At 40.1% G+C, this 25593-nt stretch overlaps 1 protein-coding gene across 1 annotated transcript in view; it reads left to right on the top strand.

Moving 5' to 3' along the window:
• dnah9 (dynein, axonemal, heavy chain 9) overlaps positions 1-25593 on the top strand; it is a 179838-nt gene that overhangs the window by 53641 nt on the left and 100604 nt on the right. Inside the window, exons 33-46 of the mRNA XM_085415652.1 lie at positions 1128-1284; positions 2226-2330; positions 7946-8103; positions 9708-9846; positions 12092-12379; positions 16098-16308; positions 16404-16531; positions 16840-16948; positions 18304-18451; positions 18999-19173; positions 20010-20183; positions 21309-21516; positions 23027-23192; positions 23893-23995. Coding sequence (XP_085271778.1) covers positions 1128-1284; positions 2226-2330; positions 7946-8103; positions 9708-9846; positions 12092-12379; positions 16098-16308; positions 16404-16531; positions 16840-16948; positions 18304-18451; positions 18999-19173; positions 20010-20183; positions 21309-21516; positions 23027-23192; positions 23893-23995 — 2269 coding nt within the window. The remainder of the gene's footprint in view (positions 1-1127; positions 1285-2225; positions 2331-7945; positions 8104-9707; positions 9847-12091; positions 12380-16097; positions 16309-16403; positions 16532-16839; positions 16949-18303; positions 18452-18998; positions 19174-20009; positions 20184-21308; positions 21517-23026; positions 23193-23892; positions 23996-25593) is intronic.

The raw sequence follows: 25593 nt of genomic DNA, 5'->3' as shown, positions 1-25593 counted from the left end.
AACCAGCGTGTTCACTGCTGTGATCAATGGAGTCCTGATTGTCAGTTCACATTCGCCGTGCTTCTGCTTTTTATTGACACTAGCTGGGCAGACTGCTTGCTAGTCCTGACAGGTTGTGGAGCAGAAGCAATCAATGGTGTCACTAATCAGCCTGTGTCATAATCAAAGCACAGGAACAGATTATATTATCATATAATAAAATTATGTACAGTGACAGCTGAGACAACACCAAGACATTGTCAGTGCTGGTTATAGGACAACGCAGGGTTGTTTTTTGTCATGTTAATAGCTGCGTGCAGTTCTTGTAATGCGGTGGCAGAAACCCAAGCTTTTTTCTCCTATTGTGCATTTATTATAAGAGAGTGTGGATGATTTAACAGGATTGTATTGTTGCAGTGACCGGGGAAGAAAGTCCTCTGCATTCAGCTCTTTCGCTGCGTGCTGGTTCGGCTGTGTGAGGGACAGGAGCATTGTTCTTAAGTGAATTGGTGTAATGTCATGCTGATCACTGATGCCACTTTGTATTTTGATTTGACACGGAGGACTTCAGTGTCTCATTAAGCCACCTGTAAATCATGCACTCAGTCCAAATTTTGGTTTTCAGGCTTTGAAGACAATGTCTTTATTCAAATCCTTATTATGGTCCTCAGACACACAGGCAGCAACGTGCAGGTTCCCACACAGAATAGTATGTTTTTGTTTTCTTATATCAGTATTTACAGCAGAAGTAGTGCTGGTAGCTGGTAGCACCTATACAGTCGCCCTAAAGCAAACAGTGGCAAACACATTTGTTCAGTTTACTGTTTACTGAAAAGCATGTTCATGCACACTGACATACCCATGCTAAAAACCTTGGGCTCCTGCATGTGTTTTCACAGAGTTTTGGCCAGAATTAGCAACTGTGAAATTTCAGTTCCTCAGCATTCATTGTTTTGACACATAAAAATATAGAGAGTGTTCTGGGTTTAAACTTGCACAGAAGCAAGAGCCTTCTGTAGAGACGTTTTACTCCCGAAACTGTGATTTCATGTTTAAGTTTCCTATCTTTGTGCTCAACCAGAGAACCGACTTATATGGATGTGCGTGGACTGTAGTAATGCAACTAGAAATATCTCCACTATGTTTAGATGCTACATCACACTGACTCAGTCCCTCCACCTGACAATGAGTGGAGCTCCAGCTGGGCCTGCAGGCACGGGGAAGACTGAGACTACCAAAGACTTGGGACGGGCCCTGGGAATCATGGTGTACGTGTTTAACTGCTCCGAGCAGATGGACTACAAGGTGAGCAAGCGTGCATGAGCACAAGCTTCTGTGTTTGAGCCCACGCACAGAGCCAATGTGCGTTCGCAGCATGTGTGTTTCTTTTCATCTTTGCCTTTGTCAGCGATATGGTATGCATTTGTCATTAAAGTTGTCAACCTACCTTTATGCCCTTCTCTTTTCATCTTTGTTCTTTTCATCTTCTGTTTGCTTTCCCCTTGAAAGAATAGCTGATTAAGTAAACCCCCATTGTTATGGCTTTACCAAACCTTGTCAAAAACCCTTCTCTGTATTCAGCCTCCGCCTGCCTTTATTATGCTTTTATATTTCACTCATATTTTCTGCATATTGAGGGGTCAACGGAGACATAAACGCAATCTTACAATCCAGCTTGCTCCTGCTTCCACTAGACAGGGGAATCATTATATTATAGAGGTGTCCGGCACACCTATAAACTCCAAAGCTCTTGTGTACAGATAGATGTGCTAATACACATGTGCGCTTCAACATTTCGCAGAGCCCTGCATTGTTAGTCATATTGAGTTACGCACATACACAAGTTAAATCAATCCTCCGGTCAGCTCCAGTCCACGTCAAGGAGGCTTCGCTCTTTCTGCTTGTAATTGGAGTCAACGGCCTGCTTCATCTTGGTCTCAGGGGGGCTGTTCACCTGCTCTCGAGCCAGTGTTAAGGGTAGCTGTAATGTGTGCAGGCAATATTTTAGCCTTCTTTTTGTTGCCATCAGCCCCTGTTTTTACTAGTGTGACGCTTTGTTTGTGTTATTATTCACAAACTTGCATGTCTCTGTAGTAGCTATGACAAAACTGTTTTTTCATATATCTTCTGTGTAATTGCTGATACATATGCGTCTCCCTTTCCACGTCTTACCAGTCAGACTGGATCTGAATCTGACTGGCTTCCTGCCCCAATGTGTCTGAATATTTGTCTCTTTGTGTCCACAGTCCTGTGGGAACATCTACAAAGGCCTGGCTCAGACAGGAGCTTGGGGCTGCTTTGACGAGTTTAACAGGATATCTGTGGAGGTGCTTTCTGTGGTGGCTGTACAGGTACGATTCCCTCCCCCTCCCCCTCAGGTATTTGCAGGTGGAGTTGATTGAGAGCACCGTGTGTGCATTTTATTTGTGGTCCAACTCAATCAAGCTCTAGTGAAAAGCCCTTGAAAACACTGCTGTTCGAGGAAACGGCCTCTTCATAACCAATTCCAAGTATAATCTTTTCAGCTATAACACTAATGTACCAAGGCTGCCACCTTTGCACCCCAGAGCTTCTTTATAATTGGAGCCTTCTGTGATCTGATTTGAGAGTTGAAGAGGGAAAACTGCCTCCCCAGCTTAACTTTGCAAGCAACATTAGTAGCAATCTTTGCAACTCAGATGGACTGACATGAAACACTCAGAGAACAGATAGCAAAATATTCTTTATTTGCCAACAAAATGTAGAAAAATCATCTTACAGTTTTTCCTGATACAACTGACCCCCTACAAGTCAGTCAGAACCTTCAACCTGGCCTTTTGTCATCCATAAATTAAAAACAGAACAAAACAAAAAACACCATAATATTTTTTAACCTTCTAATGATTTTTTTTTACATAATTTTCAGTTTTCCTATAATTCAGTTATAAATCACATGATACCCACCCAAATGCAGGCTCTCAGGGAGGCAGAAGTTTCAAAAAACTAACCTTTATTTCAGCAAAAGCAAAGCCAAGCAGTGATGAGCAGTGGAAGTTAATGGAAACTAAAATACAAAACAACTGGCTGAAAGAACCCGAGGTGAGATAACAGACACCGTGACGAGGACTAAAGTGAACACATGGGACTACCTCTACACAAGATGGGTAATGAGACTCAGCTGATAGTGATCAAAGACAAGTCAGGAGGGTAAATAATACTAAATGCAAGACACTAGAGATAAATAACTCCCAAAATCAACAGGAAGCGAGGCGTGGGAAGCACATGAATGAACTTAATATGAGGGAACTGACAGAAGAGGATAGAAAAAGAAACACTGAGGTTAGAGCTAAACTTGGATACAAACTGGAAATAAGAACTCAAGACTCAAGGAAATACATACAAGCATACCAGAAGCAAATATAAACACTAAGTATGCTGACAAATATGTTGTGATTGGTTGGTAAACAACGACCCATTACAGCACAATTCAAAGTGTTCACTAATAGGAACTGGTAGGTCGTTGGACTGCTTTCCATCTTTTACAAAACAGAGGATAAAGATGTTAATCTTTATGTTAACATAAAGATTAACATCTTTATGTTTACTGTATGTTTACTTGTCTGATTAATTGGTTTGAAAAACAAACAGTACTTCATAAATGTATGTGGGGAACCTGACAGCTGTGCACGTATTGTACCCATAATTTTGGGCAGTATATTACAACCTCAGTGATCCACCAGGCCTAAAAATGGTGGAACTGCTATTTACACATATGCAGCCTGAAAAACTATAAGGCAGTTAAAAAATGGACTATAAAAAACTAGGGAAATTTAAATTAGTAGTACTGTTTTACCTGTTTTGCTGATGCCCATCCACTTATGTCCACTAATAAAGGTAAGCTATCATTCATATATCAAAAAGGTCTACTTTGATTTGGTATTTTCCCAGAATTGGAAAACATATAAAGTCCTTGCTGCTTCTCGCTTTGTATTTCCAGAGCTGCACATACAAAGCTCCTCTGTTCTCTCTGTGCCACTGCACAATCACTAATTAGTGTAAAGGAAGTGGGTTGCGCTACATTACTCGAGTGCATGAATTGAGTGCACCATTAAATTGTATTGAATCACCCCACCCCCACAGTTGCAGCATCCACTGGGTATAACAACATTTTCTTGAAAGAAGCCCTTGGGTAAAGTGGTCACATAGTGGCCAAACCTGGTTTTCAGTTGGTCTTACTGATCTCAAGTGGCCTAAAATTGATTGGTGAATTAACGTTTGTGCTTCACAGTAGGGTTAATTATTTCCCCAGAAGAAGCTGGGATAGTGCTCTTTTTTTACTACATGGAGCTCTGTGAATGACCTGAACTGATCATTCTTTATAGTTATGCTCCTTTTCTCTCTTCACTTCATGCAAAATGACACATGTGGAGAAAAAAAAAGACTCTACACCGAGCATCGTATACTCTGTGTGACCTACAGTAGCTAACCCTCTGAGAACAGCACTCTTTTGAGAAATCAGCCATACTCTGCGTGTTTCAGCTGATTCTAGCTTTTCAGCTATCTTCCATTCTGTTATCCACGATCAAAGAGATCCTCTCTCTGTGGTTTCACAAGTCCCTGTGCTGTACTCCAATCCTGCCTACCGTTGGTCCTGACTCTATCTTCATGCATGTACACTACTGTCAAAGCAAAATGTACACAGTTGATAAGGATGCTGATTGCGATCATGATGATAATGGAGATAGAGCTCCTCAAAGGATCATTATTCACCCCTAGACTTAGCAGTCACTCCTCTGCCCTTCTCCCTGTAGCAGAAATGAAAGTCAAGCAGTCTTCCTTCATAAGCCATAGAAGTCTACAGTACTTAGAGAATTTTAAAGTGCCAGAAGAATGAATTGGTGTTGCGTGGTGTAATGAATAATAAATCACGGTGGCTCCTACGTGGAGAAGTAGACCCAGAGAATGGAGGAGCGTCAAACTCCTGCTGTGAGAGCTGGCAGCCCACTCCAGCGCTCAGCCTTCCTGAGAGGAGCCAACACAGAGCCATCTCCCACCATACCACATGCACCTAATCCATCTTCTTACAGATGGATTAGGTGCGCGTGGCATTGCACAGTGACAAACGTGGCTGAGGCCTGGGCCTGGACCAGTTCTACATTAAATAAAGCTGAAACCAACCAAAGGCCTGCAGTTGTTATAACATGGAGATGGCTTGGTGGGGTTCTGCCTCGGTTACATCAAACACTGAATGTGTTTTATTTTGTTTTATTGAAGCCACTAGCTCCAGAGAGGAAAAAAGAATGGAGCTGGACCTCTCTGGATCATACCTCTTTTCTTGAGCTTCTTTTAAATGTGATTTTTGTGTTTTACTTCCCTTCCTATCCCTGTAGGATAGCAGTGGTGAGCTGCTGCCATTTCATATAAAACACAAGCTCCTCTGATGTTGTCCTAAAAACTTTTATTTCTTCTTTTTTTTTTGTCTGATGCAGCTTCCCTGTTTGTTTTTGCATTCCCCCCTCCTGCCTCTCCCCGTTGCGTTAGTATGACTGAGTGATCTGTAGCCGAGTACTCATCCATGAAGAGATGTTCCTCCTCTTTCCAGCTGTCGACTCGCTGTTCTACCGCTCGCATGTTAAATTCATAAAGCTTCTTACAGGCTGGGATTCAGAGTTTTAGGCCGAGACACACACATGCATGCACGTATACACACTCACAGAAAGTTCATTTCTGATATCTCATTCCCTCATAATGTAGACAAGCAGGGCTTTGGTAGTTCATCCATCCAGTGAACCCTGGCTGATAACATGCTCATACTATTGATGAAATTGCGTCCCTTTGCAAAAAAAGTTGCATGCTGCATAACAATTTGACAGGCTGTTGCAAATCGACTCTGCTGTGTGCTTGGTGATATTAATAATATGTTAATGAGAGTTGCACTTGATATCAACTGTGTTTCAGATAGTTTCGGCTTGGCGTGGTTTGGTAGGGAGCCGGTGGCAATCATAGCTATTACCCGCATGTAGATGCCACATTGGTTGGAATTTTTATTACAAAGGTGTGTCAGTGAGGCCGCCATATTGGATGAGCGAGCCTGTATATTTCTCAAGGCAGACTAGAGATGGACCGATCCGATATTACGTATCGGTATCGGTCTGATACTGACGTGAATTACTGGATCGGATATCGGAGAGAAATAAAGCTCAAAGAAATACTTTTCTTTCTTATTCTCATTTAAAATGTCTAGCTTTTTATAAATAATTATCTGAATCTTACACCCAAAGTTTTAATCTTATGTAAAATATATAGAAGTCCATTACTGTATATAGTAACTGTTAAGTCTAATATACCCTAGTAAGCTAGTTCTTTTTCCTTTGTGAAGATACCATCTGTGCAGTCTGCAATTCTGTAGAAGAAAGATGTTGAATCTATTTAATTATTCTTGAAAAATAATTTATTTCTGTGCATTTTTTTTCACGCTGCATCAAATTAAAGTTGACTACGTCAATTAAGCATCATGAGGTGGAGGGTGGGGGGTAGTTCCCTATTTTTTTTTCTGGGAGTTTGCAACCCTATTAGTTAGGTTGCTTAATTTTTCTGCTAAGTACTCTTTAAAATACCAGAATAGGGAGGATGGAGTAGGTTTAAGTTTATTAGATTGATCAGTTTTGCTGAACTATGAAATATTTTGGGTGCAGTATATTTTTTACATACAGGTATAACAGAATAGCTTTAGTGTTGTTGTTTATTTAAACTTGAGTATGAACTTATACAAAATGCAGCAAGATATTAAAAAAACAGTTTTATTGATTAAAAAACACTATATCGGATTCATATTGGTATCGGCCGATATCCAAATTTATGATATCGGTATCGGACATAAAAAAGTGGTATCGTGCCATCTCTAAGGCAGACATGCTGAATTTTCATCCAGCTTACCAGCTGTTAGGTTTGTTACAAATGCTATAACTGTATCCATTCATCAAAAGTTGATTTTCAGTGTTCCAAAATAGAATGTTAAAATGACTGTAAAGACATGTCCACACCGCAAGAGATTTATAGCGACACGGTAACCAGAAACCAAAGAGAGTGAATATTTGGTGAGTTCCAGATGTGTGACTGAAGAAACTACCAATGAAAGTGAGAAATACTGTTGAATGAAAAATCATGGCACCATGGACCCAAGTCCTGCAGGGATAGCACTGTTGGGAGAGTAGTTGGCCAAAGACTTTTTGACAACTATTGGATGGATTTCTATAAAATTCTGTACAAACAGTTTTGGTGCCTAGAGGATGGATTATGGAAAGTTTGGTCACCCTCGAAATTTCATTAGTGCCTTGAACATGTAGGAACCTGACGGTATTGAATTGGAATAACTGTGCAAAGATTGCATATTAGCACTTCTGATTCAACACATTAGTTGATGTATGTAATGACTTGATTATATATCCGTGTTATGCTTTGGCATGTATGTAGTTGGTGCATTGTCATGTAAATCCTCCGTGGACAAGTCCAATGTCTGTTGGCCACAATAGACAGACACAGACACTCTGTCAGTTTACCAAATGTCATGGCTCTGACCCAAGCGGGCACTAGCAGACACTGATGCAAAAAGTATACAGTAACCAATGCTGTACTAAGTAAAAGTGAGTATTAGCAGTTTAACATTCTCATTGTATTTTTTCATTATTATTCATTAATTAGCTTAAAAATAATTTTAACATGCCGTTTTTTAAACTGTGACCAAAAAAGCCGAGCAACACCATGTAATTTGTCACAATGTATCACATGATTTTGACTTAAATGATGATTAAAAACACATTTTTGTATTTGTTTTTTTTAAATTGTGGTAGACAGAGTGTGCCCTTTTTACTGCTTGGGAACATACACTATATACCCCTTTAATCCTCAAAAATGGGGCTAAAAAATGTTTGTGTGTTGGCATCCAGTTGCGACAGTTAATTCCATTTTGTATTATCTTTGAAATTAGGTCAAAAGCATCCAAGATGCCATCCGCGATAAGAAGCAGAGATTTAACTTCATGGGAGAGGAAGTGAATCTTTGTCCCTCTGTTGGAATCTTCATCACAATGAATCCAGGCTACGCTGGCAGGACCGAGCTTCCTGAGAATCTCAAAGCTCTGTTCAGGTAGGCCAAAAGATCTTCATAATGTGTACGCTTATTTGGATCATTCAGCTTGATCCTTTCATTTATTTCAGCTGGGTTAAATGGTAAAATGGTAAATGGCCTGTGTTTATATAGCGCTTTACTAGTCCCTAAGGACCCCAAAGCGCTTTACATATCCAGTCATCCACCCATTCACGCACACATTCACACACTGGTGATGGCAAGCTACATTGTAGCCACAGCCACCCTGGGGCGCACTGACAGAGGCGAGGCTGCCGGACACTGGCGCCACCTGGGTTAATCCATCTGTTAATATTTAATCCTGGGTTTACTCATGCATCAAGAGTACAAGTCATACCAAAATTCTGGAAAGAGTCCAGACCCCGAGCCACTAAAGTGGTTCAGACTCCCTAAGTCTATTTACTCAAATTACCAAAATTGATACGTAGGGACTGTTTCTTCAGCATAATGTAGGCCTAATGAAAAGTGCCAACTGTGTTTTCTGTGGATTATCAGGAGAACATGTTTGTATGGACAAATGCAACTTTTGTACATTCAGGTGATGATTCTGTGTCATTAAACGGGTTTAATTTAAAATATCACATAACTGATCCTTCTTTTAGGCTGACTAAATATTAAATAACTGTTTAAATAACATAAAGGTAAAAAACAACAAAAAAGTTGAACATTGTAATATCTCAGGTTAATGTTGGAGTGGACATTCACTGATAAGCTGTGTTTGCATACGTGTTACTGGAGAAGAGCTGTGCCGCTTTTCTTAAATAATTGTAATGGATTCAGACCTGTATGTTGACATTGTTCTATTTTTTGCAGTGTATGAACAATATCCCTATAGTGCAGTGAAAAAATGTTTGTCCCGTTCCAAGTAAACACAGAGTACAGTTTTTGAATGATGATTTCATTTGTTAAGAGAAAAGGGTATACAACCTGTGTGCCTCCCTTAAACTAACTGGCTTTGCCACCCTTAGCAGCAAAAACTGCAATTAGGCATTTGCGATAACTGGCAACGAGTCTGTCTTTCAGATCACTGTGAAGACAATACTTAACAGAATAGTTTTAATTCAGGGTTTCGAGTGTGTGAACGGGACTCAAACCTTCCATAAAGTTCAGCTTTTCAATCAATCAATCAATCAATCAATCAATCAATCAAGGCTTTTTTCTCATTAGTCCGCAGGGCTGTATGACTGTAGCCCAGGTAGTAGACCAGGACACCTATTTATCGGAAGGTTGGCGGTTTGATCCCTGTCTGCTCAAGTTTGCATGCTAAATATCCTTGGGGAAGATACTAACACCGAGTTGCTGTCCGATGCATCCATCGTAGTATGAATGTGTGTGAATGGTAGATAGAAGCACTTACATAGAGCACAGAAAAAAGTGCTCGTATGGATGGGTGAATGAAGCGAGTTGTGCAAGGTGAGTGCTCAAATAGAGTAGAAAAGAGCTACATAAGAACCATCCATGATGTACTGTAGTGCAGGTGACAAAGGATTTCTCCATATGGCAGCCATATGGAAATTAACTGCAGTGTTTTTTTTTTCTCTTTTTTTCCATATGGGTATGAACAAACAACTTAAAGTCACTGCCTTCTTTACATTTGTACACAGACCTTGTGCCATGGTGGTGCCGGACTTTGAGCTCATCTGTGAAATCATGCTGGTGGCTGAAGGCTTCCTTAATGCCCGGGTCCTTGCTAGGAAGTTTATCACCCTCTATACGCTGTGCAAAGAGCTGCTGTCTAAACAGGTATTGCTTGCTTCATTCGATGTAACGCAGCCGATGTGGTTAGTAAAACCCAGATCCATTGCCATTTATAAACTGAGCAGCTGACACAAAGTTCTTTTTATAATTGCGGCTTCTGATAAAGGAATGACTCAGAGGCTCCATACAAGAGCTAACCTTGTGACCAATCGTTCGGGTGAAGTATCACATGCATATAAATAAGAAGCTGCAGGGGGATTGGATGTTATTTCATCAACATTTTTCTTTAATCTATTTTACCCTGCTCCTGTTTTACATGTTATGCCATCATTTACGTTTTTTAAAAAAAGCAATAAAACCACTCACAGTGCTGACTAATAGCTACACAGGTGCTCCTTAGCTTAGGTAAGTGATTTTATGAGCCCTCAATTCTGGATGAATTTCCCATGACCACAGGCCTGTTTAAGTGTCATAGCACACTAATTTCTTTTTATGGCTGTTTTATGAATCTCTAGTTCTTCAGAAATGTTTTAAAATTACCTTTTTAGGTTTTCTTTGCCTGGGTTTTCCAACATTAGCAACTTAGGCAATGAAATGAAAAGATAATGAACAGACTGCTTCTCTAAGCTAAATTCATATAAGGGCTGAAACTGCAAATCAATGAAAAGTGCAGATTCAGAAAACAACTTTCTAAAGCTTAACAAGTGCCTCATAATTATGGCTTTAATATTACAGAAGTTCTGCTCCATGGGCTTGTGACTGGCCATGAAAGTGGTTTTAAATGATTGTATTTTCATTTACTGCTTTCTCAATTTCCTCTTGACTCCTTTGTTCCTCTGTCCTTTGTGCTCACTCTTAGATATTCTTCATGTTTCTGTTAGTTTCTTTTTTTTCCTTTCCACTTCTTGGGGACTGTGGCTCAGGAGGTAAAGCAGGTCATTTAGTTGGGCAGGTTGGTGATTGAATCCCTGACTGCTCCAGTCTGCATGTCAAAGTATCCTTGGACAAGCTCCTGCTGCGCTCATTGGAGTGTGAATATTTTCATATTGCATTCACTTGACACGTATTCCTTCATTCATTTGTTTACCAGAGTGATGGTGGAAGGACGTGTCACTCATATCTCATTTTTGCGTCAGCGCTTTTTGCCAGATCCATCCATGCTGTACACGGCAGCATCATTAATTTCCAAGGCATCCAGATACCAGCAGTTGTTTTTGTTTTCATATCGTCCTACTGTATTATCATCAGAATCTATGATAGACGCATTTAAAATATAGGCAATATCACAGCACAGTTACTATCTTTTACTTGTATTCTACTTTATTTTATCACATTTATTCAGAGTAACTTGGGACACAGGGCTTTGTACAAAACATTTGATCACCTTCAATTTACTGTTGAATCACGAATAGCTGTTAGATTGCTGGGTACCAACAGCCCAGCTGATATGATAAGACTAAACACTTCAAGTGCTGATCAACAAAATATGAAGCAGCAGCAGATCTGATAGCTCCATGACAAAAAATCTATGGCTTTATCTTTTCCTTCATTGTGAAAACAAGGGGGGTTAACAGTTAATCACAGCACATATTGATGTGATGTGAACCTGGTGGTTTCTTTCTATATTTAAGTGTGTTTTTCTGTGTGTTTGTGTGTGTGTGTGTGTGTGCGTTTATTAATATCTTTGTGGGGACCAAAAATTGGAAATTTACTATACTCGTGGGGACCAACAGCCCTTATGGGGACCAAAATCCCGGTCCCCACAAGTTTGAAGGCATTTTTGAGGCTCAAAATGTGGTTTTAGTGTCAAGGTTACAGTTAGGTTATGGTTAGCTTTAAGCTAAGGGTTAGAGTTAGGCATTCATTTTTGATGGTTAGGCTTAGGAAAAGCGGCTAGGGAAAGCATTATGTCAATTAGATGTCCTCACAAAGATATGAAAACGAGTGTGTGTGTATGTGTGTGTGTTGCCTTACTCTCCCATGTTATTTGGAGAGCCTCTGGATGGAAGTCAAAAACTGTGTGATATTATACTTCTGCCATTATGCAAATGCCTTTAGATACAGTCATCCAACACAGGTGGCAGCTTTAGATATGTTCTAAATTGAACCTGAAGTAGTATAGGTTTTTACACAAAGTCAGAAATGATCAAGTAAATAGAGTTGCATATTTAGTCTTGTTATTTCTCTAAGATTGAATTGCTTAATTATCCTCCATAAAAACATTTTTTAAAAGGTGATGAGCTTGTCGATGAAAAAGGTTCTAATAAGAGCGGTGTGTATATTTCTGTAGGACCACTATGACTGGGGTCTCCGAGCCATCAAGTCAGTCCTGGTGGTGGCCGGCTCTCTGAAGCGAGGAGACCCCGGCAGAGCTGAGGACCAGGTGCTAATGCGAGCTCTCAGAGACTTCAACATTCCGAAGATCGTGACCGATGACATGCCTGTTTTCATGGGACTAATAGGAGACTTGTTCCCTGCCTTGGACGTCCCCAGGAAGAGAGACCTGGACTTTGAGAAGGGCGTGAGGGAGTCCATCCTGGACTTGAAGCTGCAAGCCGAGGACAATTTTGTACTAAAGGTGTGGTTACTCCCTGACAGTCTTCAGGGTTATCTGCTGCAGTTTATCCAATTGTATTTTCATTACAGCTGAATAAATGAAGGACCCGTATGAGTGTAAGTCAGTTGCAAAGCTCAGGATGAAAGCAAACATAATCACAAGTTGTCTGAGAAGCATGAGCCAGGTCCCCAGATGGGGGGTTTCATCTTTAACAATTTAGATAGATATTACAGTTGTAGCACTTTCATTTAGATTTATCTTAGTTCTTTCCAAAAGCTGTTTACCTCATGTCATAATGTTCCACTGGGAAATACACATTAGTGTCAAACAAGACACCAGCATCTGGATGAATTGGGCAAATATTGCTGAAAACGAATGAGAGTTCAGGTGCCCACGCTGATGACCTAATTCTAGTCATTATATTACACACAGATACACACATACAGACTCTCAATAGAAGGCATTGTATGTCAGAGACAGATGTACGCAGGACCAGGGGAAATAAGTGCAATCTGCCTCAGGTCAAATAGACACGGAACCACATAATAACACTCCATCAATGGAGGCTTGCGCTGCACCATGCCACTTAACCCTGACATTGTGAGAGCCAGCCACAGAAATAAACAAAGAGGAGGAGAAACAGAGCAAGAGAGGGAGAGAATTGCAGAGCGGTCAATAACAACCGTCCACACCCAGAGCCTGAACTTTTACTTCTATGTTTGTGTAGCAAACCTTTTGATTTCAGACCGTTAAGGGGGGAGGGCAAGAGCATACCTTTAGTGTTAGCCTGTGCTAGCATTAGTCCTCCGCACATCAAAGCGGTAATCAGCCAGGGTCTTTGAGAGTGCAAAGCTGTCTGTGCTCTGGCTGAATGGATGTGGAGAAGGAGCCCCAAGAAGCCGGGTCGATGGCATTGATTGGGTGTATGTTACAACGGAAATGGGGAGGAAATATCTTTCTCTCTTTTTTTTGTCTCTGTCACTCTTTTTTTAAATCACTCTGTGGTGTCCACTCATACTGAATATGTTAACCCAGAAATGAAGAAGTCTGAACCCACAAAGGAATTTTGGAGCCAGTTAATTTGCAGTTCTAAAAATCAAGAAATGCTGCAGTTTCTGTGGTGAAAGAAAAGCAAACTGTTTAGATATTTTATTTCTAGTTTGCCATTTAGGTTAATTGACAACATTTTCAACAGCACATTGTATTTAAAAGCAGTGTATTGCTGAAACATTAAGCTAAAAAGCATTGTGTGTTTAGGGTCTTGTGATCCTAAAAGAGCACTCCTGCAAACTTAATTAGAAAAACAATTAAAAAATAGAATTTTTAAGTCTCCTCTCTCTTTATGTACACAAAAGAATATACACAGATCATCCACAACACTGATACTTCAATTCAATTCAGTTCAGTTGTATTTATATAGAGCCAAATCACAGCAATACACATTAGTGTTAAACAATTAAAATACACATTTAGCAAAATATGTAATTATCAGTGCAGATTCTTTAGCACTTCTATCATCTGACAGATGACGTTGATCATCTCATTGTGAGCTGCAGGGACAGAAACCTTGGATCCTAAAATTCACTTAGGTGTTACTTTTATTCATACCATCTACAGGGCAACCCCAGTGGCCCAGTGTGTCAAACAGCGGTGCTTTTGTTATAAGAGGTGAGTATTGCAGATATATGTACAAGGTGCCCATTGGCACTGGTGCCTCAATGCATCAGTGCACAGCAATATTGAGAACCGGGCTAATGGTCCTGTTTTAAAGAGTCTCGATAAGGAGGCAGGAAGGGTGGCGGTGTAATAAACAAGTTTCTCAGCCAGGCTACAGTTCATATCCCAATTTGAGAGTTTTGTGTTCTGCTTTCTTGTTTCATTTTAAAGTTACTCCCTCATTTTTACTCACTTTGTACTTTTTCCTTTGTGACTTTGGTTTAGGTACCAATAACTTCATGGCCTGGGATAAAATAGTGATACACATTAGCAGTGCGCTCACCCTGGATTTTAAAGAGCACGAGAGGACTGTGCTTCATGATAGTTATAAAAAGTACTAAAAATAGTACAGACAACTTTCTATACTGCATATATTATGATTGATTAAATCTATAAAGTACTATACAGCTTTAATGTTATGGTTAACCAGTGTAGGTACACATTACTGTGGGGAAAAAAGTATCCTTTTAATGCCATAAACAGATTTGAATGGGGGTTTTTTTTTATACAAAAGATGAGAGAAAAAGCTAAAACAAATAAATGTGTTATAAAAGTGGGGAAAGTGAGGGGTTACAGTAAATAAGGTTTATTTGTGGCTTGAAAGTTGTGTTTTTTATTGGCTAGGTGCTGTTGAATCAAATGTTTGGCTGGGGAACAAGTCAGCTAGTGTCTTGAGGTTGAGAGCAAGTCAGACTGGTGAGAGAGCTGGAAGCAAGGTGTGTGTGGTGCTGGTAGCTTAACTGAGACACAGGGAGACAAATAGTGTCTTTCACTAATGAGGGCCATCTAAACAAGACAAGTAAACTACAACCTGACATATAATGTTTTGTGTCCAGTCTTTAGTAACAATCTTCAATCGTTCAATAAGAGCTGGATTATAGTAACTTGATTAGGTACATGGTTGTTTAATGGGGTATTTAATGACGCCCTGCCAGAAACATACAGAGAAACACGGGGCCAACAACAAGACTTTTACTGTGAATTTCTAAGTTAATTTGTAAATTTTGTAGTAACCTGTAAATTGTAAATACTGTAAAACTTTTTTCTGTCATTTAATGGTTGGGCATTGTACAGCTACAAGCATTTCACCCCCATGTCATACTGTGTATGGTTGTGTGTGTGTGATAAATAAAATTTGAATTTGAATTTGACCTGAAAAGAGCGAGGAAAATAGAAAGACTGTAAAAAGATGGTTGGGCAGAGACAACCTAATATTGACCTAATATTTACATTCAAAGCAGCATCACTTCTCCTTATGCACTGCTGCTTTAGACAATCTTGGAGAACCTCCCACTGTTCTTTTGTAGATTTAGTCTGCTTCAGTTTCTTCTGTATTTTCAAAGTAAACCCAGACTGACTCCATAGTGCTGAGATCAGGGCTCTTTGGGCCCATACCATCTGTTAGGGACATCTTTGCTCTTGTTGCAACAGAAAATAGTTCTGGATTTCACAAAACTAGCAAACCGAGCACCATAAAACGAGAGGCGAGGTGGAGCGTATGAAAAGGAAACAAAGGAGATCCAAATAACATCAAAACTTGGTCTTAGTGGAGACTGACCAAATGCCCTTCTCTATCAGTTCTGTTTAATTGTCTGCATATTTGTTTGCCTGCATTTATTAATGCTATCTTAAAATGTCTTTTTAATTCATTAAATTGTTTGGTTTTCAGAGGAGGACACATAATTATACTGTGTAAAATAGATTGGGTGGCATTTTGATTATGCAGACATAGTAGTATGTGCAGAGATCTGTCCTCCCTGAAAACAACTGCTGTCATTTATAGTGGTCTGTGAACAGTGTACTAAGCTGCTGTGCTGCACTGCAATGCATCACACTCCTGTCATTCTGCATATATATTATAGCAGAATAACAAGGAGGAGTTGCACTAGACTGAGCACCACAGGGTACACAGAAAGCTACATATTTGCATATTTTGTAAGGGAATTTAGTCCTCAGTGTTATGTTTTCTTTGTGTCTATATACAAAAAAGAATTTCTAATGTTAAACTGTGTCTGTCTATTAGGTGGTGCAGCTGGATGAACTGCTGGCAGTGCGTCACTCTGTGTTTGTGATAGGGAATGCAGGCACTGGGAAGAGCCAGGTGATGAGATCACTCCACAGGACCTATCAGAACATGAAGTGTCGGCCCGTGTGGGCAGACCTCAACCCTAAGGCTGTGACCAATGACGAGCTCTTTGGCATCATCAACCCAGCAACCCGAGAGTGGAAAGATGGTGATTACAGAGTCCTTCACAGATACAATGTGATCAGTGCAAAGTGTTTAGTGACCTGTCTCAAACATCCAAAATGTCTCATGTCCTTCCTGCAGGTCTGTTCTCCAATATAATGCGCGAATTGGCCAACATTAGTCACGGCGGACCAAAGTGGATTGTTGTGGATGGAGACATTGACCCAATGTGGATTGAGTCACTCAATACAGTCATGGATGACAACAAGGTGCTATTGAATTAAACACATGCGAGTGTGTGCTTGTATTGATTTAAAGAAAATGTCAGTTTGACACAGAATAAAAGACTGTCTGTTGTTCACTGAACGAGCATTCAGATATGAAAAGGGAACGTGGTTGACTCATCACTGATACGAAAGGATAGTAAACTGTTTGTACTCTCTGAATGAGAGAGTGAATAACGGTGTCTGCATGTAAAAAGAGGCTTGGACTGTGTGCCAGGCACAAAAAGAACACATTCTGTTTAAGTTATTTCTGTTATTTCTGTGTATGAAAATCTGCTTTCCCCTCTTGTTAGGTGCTGACTCTGGCCAGTAATGAGCGGATCCCTTTGAACCCCACCATGAGGCTGGTGTTTGAGATCAGCCACCTTCGCACTGCCACCCCTGCTACTGTATCCAGAGCGGGTAGTTCTTGTTATTCCTCTTTTCTCACTGTTTTACTTTTGCTCTTCTGATAAGTGTTTAACCCTTTAAAGCTGGTCTTAGCAGGCACGCTCCGTTTTGAGTAACTATTTTTAAATCCCGGTAGCACTGCAACCACGTAAGCTAGCTCAATAATTTTTTTTGGATATGAAACCGGAGGAGTTGTACTTACATCTTATGCCATCAGCTTGTCCTAGGTCACGGTTTCCTTCCACATATAGCTTTGCAAAAACTGCATAAAAATCACTTGCAGCAACAAAAACATAATATTCCAGAAACACGCTTTGCCGATCCGATCAGCTGTTCGTAACACTTCCTACGTCCATCAGCGCAAACTATCACATGTCCGCCATGACCTGCCCAAAACCGGAAGTGATGTCATTTTGCGGAAATGTAGTTTTTTACCATCAGGGCCTTATGAGCCTATACTGGTGTTTTTAAAAGTTATGTTTGACTTTATGACTTTCTGGATTCATATTGCACTGCTGGAAATAGTTTATTTTGATGCACATGCTGTTTTTTTGCAAATTTGCACTATAATATTTATTTTCGTTTTTCCTGCAGTATATAAAAATTGGTGTATTTCAAAAATAAAACTATGAAGACACTCAAAATAAATTTCCTGTGGTGGGAAACTATTTTGTGCAACTTTTTCGTATTCACAGTTTTGAGGGATAAGCCTCTTAAATTTCTCTAACTAGAAATATATGTTAAAAAACAAAAATTATTTTCAATTGTTTTGTAGTTTATTGCACTTTTTTGCAATTTATGTAATTACTATGCACTTAATGCATACATATTATTAAAATTTGGACTATAATGGTTGTATTGATGTATAGCAACTTGAAATGCTCCCAAAAATGGCACTACAACATGTAAAAATATAATATAAGCTCTGGCGGACTTGATTCTATGATAGGTCTTAAAGGGTTAAAAAGGACCAAATTCACTGTGGGCCACTAAGTTAAATATGATTTAATTCTTTTGTGTGTCTGTCACATAGCTCTAATTAGCAATATGTGTGTTTGTGAACTTGTGAACCAAGCTGGGTCGCGTTAGCTAATAGCTTAGCACTCCACCCTCTCGTTCAGGTATGGTCACTTCTAGCTCCAAAAAATGAAGTTGCAGTGGCCAAAAGGTGCAAAAGCTCCAAAATCAGTGGCTGATGTCATAGTGGTTCCATCCATCTTTTATATACGGCATGCTTGGTGCATGGAAGGTAGGGTGGGGGGGTTCAGCAGAAGTCCAAAAAATATCGTTGCCCAAATCCAGCCCTGTTATAAACACTGTAAACCTGAATGTGATAAATTTAAATCTTACTCTATGTTTTTTTTCAGGCATCCTTTACATAAACCCAGCAGACCTTGGGTGGAATCCACCAGTGTCAAGCTGGATCGACAAGAGGAAAGTCCAGTCAGAGAAGGCCAACCTGACCATTCTCTTTGACAAGTATATCCCACCTTGCCTGGAAGCACTCAGGTCGAGGTAACGCAGCTCCTCTGTGGCTTTGTGCCACTGTAACAGGAAGTGCATGGAGTCATATATTGACGCAGGATGTTGGGGTGTGACATAACACGTAACAAATGGTACTAAGTGGGCGTGTTAGACGAGCAAACACGGACTGAGTCAGCAGAATTGGATGGTGCTTTCTATACAGGACCACTCGCCTCTTCCAACACCTCCATCACTGCTCCTATTAGAGCACACAGCAAAAACAGGAAGCAGAGGAGGGCAAATTTGTTCACAATGTGAGACAGTGTGTATGGAACCACTGTGCCACAGCTCATAAATATGTCATCTCTTTTCTTGGACTTCAACATAATTCAGTGTGTTCAATTGAAAGAAGCTGTGTTTGTTCTGTTAAATGAGGAAAAGAAACATGTGATCCAATTCAAAACTGCAGATTGTAACACCAGAGTTTAACATTTTATTGTTTGCTGTGTACACAGTTGTTCCTTTATGTACTGAATGAGCAACATGAGACGACTACAATGCTTGAATCGTGTGATGTAATGCATCTATCTTTGTTCAGGTTTAAGAAAATCATCCCTATCCCTGAGCAGAGTCTGGTCCAGATGCTGTGCTACTTGCTGGAATGTCTTCTGACTCCAGAAAACACCCCGGCAGACTGTGCCAAAGAACTTTATGAGCTCTATTTTGTCTTTGCTGCGGTCTGGGCCTTTGGAGGGGCCATGTTTCAAGACCAGGTAATGCAAAGGGCTCTAGGCGTGTGAGATAAGTACTAAGTGGTTGCATAAAGAAGGAAAAGAATGGGAAATAACTGAAACAGCTGAATAATTTTTCTCCCCATAACCCCTTCCTGAAAGAGTTTCTTGCACTTGGTATTTCTTGGTATTATTCCATCCGTGATGGCTCTTATGCAACTCAACTCTGTGTCTCTATTTGTGAAAAGTCATTTCAATGTTATTTTCAGTTGATGAAATGGCAGGGGTTTTAAAAGGGAGAGATCTTCATCTGAAAATGAAGTGGACTCCATTCCCCCTGAACAACACACAGACTGGCTGAATTTAAATCAGCAGGAGAGCCATGGCGAACAGTTGCTAAGCAATCCAGTTAGTGCCGTACAGTAAGCGCGTCCGTCTAAGTTATGGGATAAAACTGCTTTCCCCTTGGTACAAATGTACTCCACTTTATTTTCCCATCACAGATGCATTTAAATGCTAAGTGGTTTTATTGACTGGAGAGTTGGTAGTGAATAGAGAAGACAGGTAGGAAGGAGTGGGGAGGCAGAGAGGAAGGCGAGGAGCTGCCAGCCAGCAGGTGATGAGGCTACTTCACCGTCTGAATCGCAGAGATGCATAGATACGCCTGCCATCTCTTATTTTCCACCCTTCATCTGCTGTAGCTGGATCACTATATTGCTGCCATTTATTTGTCCTCTGGTTTGCATTCGCACCAGTATAAATCAAACACATAGATCCATCGCTACTGTACAGAAAAGAAGCAGAGGGGAAGTCATTTTAGAGTATTGACCGCTCGCCTACCCTCTGTGTCTCTGCATGTGTGCTCTGTGTGAGCACAGCTGGTTGACTACAGAGTGGAGTTCAGCAAGTGGTGGGTGACCGAGTTCAAAACCATCAAGTTCCCTACCCAGGGCACCGTGTTTGATTACTACATCGACCCCAAGAGTAAGAAGTTTGAACCCTGGTCCAAGATGGTGCCCAAGTTTGAGATGGATGCAGACACACCACTTCAGGTACAACAAAGGTTTTAGATTAGATGCTTTTTTGTGTGTTTTCTTTCATTCTTTGCTTTCTTAGGTTTTATGTGCTATTTACGTGACTAAATGTTCCAACCAGCCAATCAGTAGCCATCTTGAAAAACCTCAAGGCGTTAATGTTGGCAGTTATTATTAAACATTTGAACTAACATTAATTTGTATGATCCAAAGCTTATTCCTTTAAATAAAAACTACTGTTAAAAATTGCTCCAAAAGGGTTTGAAAAAAATTCATTTCTTTGGAAGTTCTAACAGAATATTTACTGTTTTAAAGTATAGACTATCACAATGTCAGCCGACAAATTTGACACATTGGACAACTTTGAGCAAAAGTTAACACCAAGGCATGTTCACCAAGGGTTTGTGAAAACTGTCACAGAATTAGGATTACATTCTGCAGGTGCCTGTAACGTAACTCCAAATGCTCTAGATGTGTGAATAGACAAGCGCTTGTCTTTATGTCAACCATAGCTAATATTTTAAAGACCTGTCCACATGAGAAAAAGTGATCAGAATAATACACCTAGAATTTAAAGTAGCTACAGTAGTTCTTCCTGTTGTGCATAGCAGCAGGATGGGGACTCAATTGGAGATAAAGTATCTGAATTTCAGGAGCTGGACCACACCTCCAAACACGCTCCTTCCGGTTCTCATCTATATAGGTTCCCCCAGTTCTACAAGCCATTCATTCTCATTTACGTGCCCCACCCTCCATCCCCTTTTCACTTCTTTAACTTCTTTACTTCTATGGGGATCTGCCAGGCCCAGGAGCCGCTGTCAAACCTAAAATGAGGACGTGGGCCCAGCGAGTGAAAAACAGGATAGAGGCAGAGTAAAAGTTAATACCGTAATCCAACTCTTGAATACAAGCTGATCTTGTACATTGGTGGGCACTCACAATGCAAATCAGGTAACAAACACACAAAGGACAAAGGAGCGGCTTTGCAATATTACACGATTTAGACAATTAGGAATACGAGGAAACAAAACGGTATAGAATAACAAGGAATGTATGAGGTATAATAACGACACTGAACAGTCTTACTAGTGTTCCCATCAGACAATGTGTATCAAATATTTGTGAATGATTCCCATGTTGCAGGCATGCCTGGTCCACACTACAGAGACCATTCGAGTTCGTTACTTCTTGGACCATCTGCTGGAGTACCGAAGGCCTGTCATGCTGGTTGGAAACGCTGGCACCGGGAAGTCTGTTCTGGTTGGGGAAAAACTGGGATCACTGGACGCAGAGAAATATATGATCAAAAATGTCCCTTTTAATTATTATACCACATCTGCTATGCTTCAAGGTAGGAATGATTTAAAATGGCAAATGGCACACCTCTCTGTTTAAGCTGTGCATCTGAAGGACTGTAATTGATTAAATAACTGTGCTAAGCTGTTGCATGAGGTCATAGTACTGATGGAGTTTGCTTTTTTACCCCTCATTCATAAAAGACTGATAGAGTATTGATTTCACCAAGCCGGCTATGCAGGCAGTTCGTGACTTTGATACCATCGTGTATCTACTAAAAATCTGCGATGATTTTGAATCTTAGTGGCTTCGACCTCAAGGTCAAGGTCAGAGGTCAAGTTTTGTGAATGTGATAACTTAAGAATGTGGCAACAGAGGATTTTTATCCCATAAATGTGTTTACTTGGAGACTGAGGGGTAGCACTGGAAGTCACCAGTATTTCTTCTACTGATGCTGACCAACTCACAGTGATCCTTACAGAGAGACATATGAAATCATGATTGCATGATTTATATAGCCATAGCTGTGTTTCTGTAAGGTTACTCAAAAAAATTGAAAACATCAACATTAATATAAAAGTTATTTTACATAATTTTACAGTTTGTTTTACATAAATATTGTAAAAAAAAAAAAAAAAGAAAGGAAAAAAAAGTAGAATATTTTTATGTTAAAGGATATGTATATTATAGAGCCCCGCAGGGGACATGGGAGAAAAAAAAATTAAGACGGACTTTTGCGAGATCTCGCAAAACTATCTCGGGATCTCGCAAAAGTTTTGCGAGATCTCGCAAAAGTCCGTCTTAATTTTTTTTTTCTCCCATGTCCCCTGCGGGGCTCCGTAGTATATGATCTTTAATCAGGGATACTCGGTCTTTTCTGTGTTGGGGTCTCTGTCAGGACACAGAGTCCCAGAACAGAGCAGCCAAATGTAAATTACTGCAAATATAAATAACAAATCTGTGTTTGTCTTTAGCTGCTGGTTAACCCTGTGAAGTCTAAGTCATCAGAGACAATTGCCTTTGAGTTAGTGTCAGAGTCGTCATGACAACTTGGGCCTCCGAAGGTTGAAGATACAGTTTATCAAAAGAAATACATACGTACATCCATGCAAATGTAGCATGGGTAATGCTGCTGATCCGAATCTTTATTTTCCATATTGGGACACCTCAGACTGCTTTAGTGCCTGTACCCTGTGTCCTTGTGTCTTTTTCTTGTCAGTGCTTAACACACAGAAATGTCTAACTGCTCTTTGCATGTTGCAGCTCACTTGAAATGTCAATTAATATTTTTCTTTTTTTTCTTCTTTTATTGTAAATCACACTGAGACCTAAAAAGTTAAAAATACTAAAACAGCAAAAAGAGAATAATAGAAAATTATATTTCGTATAGTGGAATAATTTTTCTTACATATTAGTTATCATTGCCTTGGGTGTTCTTCTAAAGTCAAAATGACCCCAACTCCCAGATTCGAAGCTACTCTGTAAATGCTGTTTTTCAGTTACAGTTTCCTCTGTGCTGATTTTCCTCTTTCTGCTGTCTGCTCTTTCATTCATCTCCCGCACAGCTGTGTTAGAAAAACCCCTTGAGAAGAAAGCAGGGCGCAACTACGGACCCCCAGGCAGCAGAAGACTGATCTACTTCATAGACGACATGAACATGCCTGAGGTGGATGCATATGGCACGGTTCAGCCTCACACACTAATACGCCAACACATGGACTACAACCACTGGTAAGGCGCTGTCATTTATCATGTAGCTGTGCAGTATCCACACATGTATGGGAGAGAATATACACGTGCTGCTTGAAAGAGGAACATTATACTTATAGGTTGTGCTGTCAGAGGTGATTTTCAGAAAATGCTACATCAGCACCGCTTTAATTGCTCAAATGATGGACAGTTTTGACAATTTCTCCCTGTATTAACAGATAAAGGGATCATTCAGATAATTGAGTGCCAGTAGCTGATAGCTGTGAAATGTTAATAATTCGCAGCTTTCCTCTGAAAACTCCCTCATTTTAGTATTCACAGAAATCCCTGCCTTAGTATCAATATGCTACAACTTTTATGAGTGTCAAAAGTCAAATGTGGGAGCAGGCTTGTGTGATTCGCCTTAAAAGGATTTTGTTGCTCATCTCTCTGACACAGTGAAGCCATTCTGAACATGGTTCCACTGCGTCAGACACAGGCTAACTGGCTTAGACACGGTCAGCCCATTAGAGATATGCTAGGAGGATTTCAGGTATGAAATTTAGAGGAAGGAGGATGCTGCTGTGCCACGCCAGCTTAAGTGGGAGCTGAGGCGTCCATATCTGCAAAAGTGTGTGTGGGTGTGTGTGTGTGTGTATTAGAGACAGGGGGCATGAGTATTTTTCTGCAGGCAAGACTGTTAAAGAGTGATTTTTTTCTGCATGTGTGTGTGGACTCCCAGGTATGAGCGTAATAAGCTGCTTCTGAAGGAAATACACAACGTTCAATATGTGTCCTGCATGAACCCCACAGCTGGCAGCTTCACCATAAATCCACGGTTACAGGTACACACACACACACACACATTCGGCCTCCCAGCACGCTGTGATCCACTGGTTATGCAACTCGCTGCTGAGGTTTCACGTGCACTACATCCCACACGTTATCAGTTTTTCTTTAAATTTGCTTTCTGAGTTTGAATTCAGAACCATTATCGACAAGTTTAGCAGATGTGAATTTAGCCCAGTCCTAAACCCTTTTCACTGACCTTTACTTTTAGTCTAGGACTAAGTTAATCTAAATATGCTGTTTTACAGTCATTTATTTCTTCCTTGTGAATTTGCCAAATTGTTTGTTTCTCTCTTTGTTAATTTGTCTGTTCCTTCATGCAGAGTTGATTAGATTTTGACAAAACTTTCAGGAAGCGTTAACTCCATCATTTCTCAACATTATAATTCAGCATTTAGAAAATTAGACTGGTTTGCCTGAGGGTGGTGCCGCATTTATTCTTGCCTATTTGTGTGGCTTTGCGTTATCACACACACAACTAATCTAATGTAAGAAATTAGAAAAGAAAAAAAGAAAATATCCCAATATACATTCATGTGGCTTTCTGCCGTACAGAGGGGCTATACTACAGAAGATTTCAGGGTCAGAGTTAAAGAAGTTGCAAACAACTTCTGCAAATATATAGTATTAGAAACATAACAAGCCAGTGTGCAGCATGATGAGGACTTTGTAATGTGATATTACAAGTCACCATTCAGTACTGATTCACAGATATAGCAGAAGTGTAGGCATATTGTTTGGTATTTTTAATATACAATACAGAAAAACGATGTGGGTAATTTTAAAAACCATATCATCACATAGTTTTTCCAGCAGAGCAGCTCCAATTCCATTATTTACAGTATATCCAGCCAGCGTGTCTATTACATGCTTTGCTGTGATGTCAGGTTTATCCAGCCCTGTCTCCAACAAATGTAGCAGAGCAACATCACAGCTGGGTCACATCAAGCTGCTAGTTTTTAAAATACATTGGTTTCAGTCTAAAGTAAAAGAAAATGCACACCCCATTCAGTAGCTTAGGTGCAGTAATAATGTTCTGTATAACTTTATTAATGGCATCGTTATGGCGAAACTTTTGTTTATTGAGGTCCTACCGACTGATTCCACATGGATTAAGATGTAGGCTTGACTGGGCCACTGCAACACCTTGCTTCTATTTTGGCCTCTCTTTCGTTAACTTGCTGGTGTGCTTGGGTTCATTGTTTGACTATAGAATATTTTCTGTCAGCATTTGTGATCAACTCGACAACTGCAAAGTGCCTAGGTCTATTTACTACAACACTAGTCAAATGTATTCGTGTAGCACTATTCAGACACAAGGTAATTTATAATGCTTTACAAAGGGATGTAAAGATGACTTCAAAGAGGCATTTATAACATTTATGTAAAGCATGCACAAACAGTCGTGATAAAAATGTTTTACAACCATTAGAAAAACTAACTCGTTTGATGCTTTGAAGAGTTGTTTTCCATGTTCACAGTTGTCTATCTGTCTCTGCTGTATGAATCTAGTTGTTTCAGTTACAGTCTCAGTAAAAGCAATGTCAAAAGAGCAGTAAAACTGTGGGAGGACAGAGTCCTCTATGTTATGTCC

Source organism: Rhamphochromis longiceps, linkage group LG8 (assembly GCF_057381845.1).
Source record: "Rhamphochromis longiceps isolate RC_006_pf linkage group LG8, R_longiceps_female_GT1.1, whole genome shotgun sequence".
Classification (NCBI taxonomy): Eukaryota; Metazoa; Chordata; class Actinopteri; order Cichliformes; family Cichlidae; genus Rhamphochromis; species Rhamphochromis longiceps.
The sequence above is the reverse complement of the archived record's forward strand: the minus strand, read 5'-3'. Positions and strand labels throughout refer to the sequence as shown.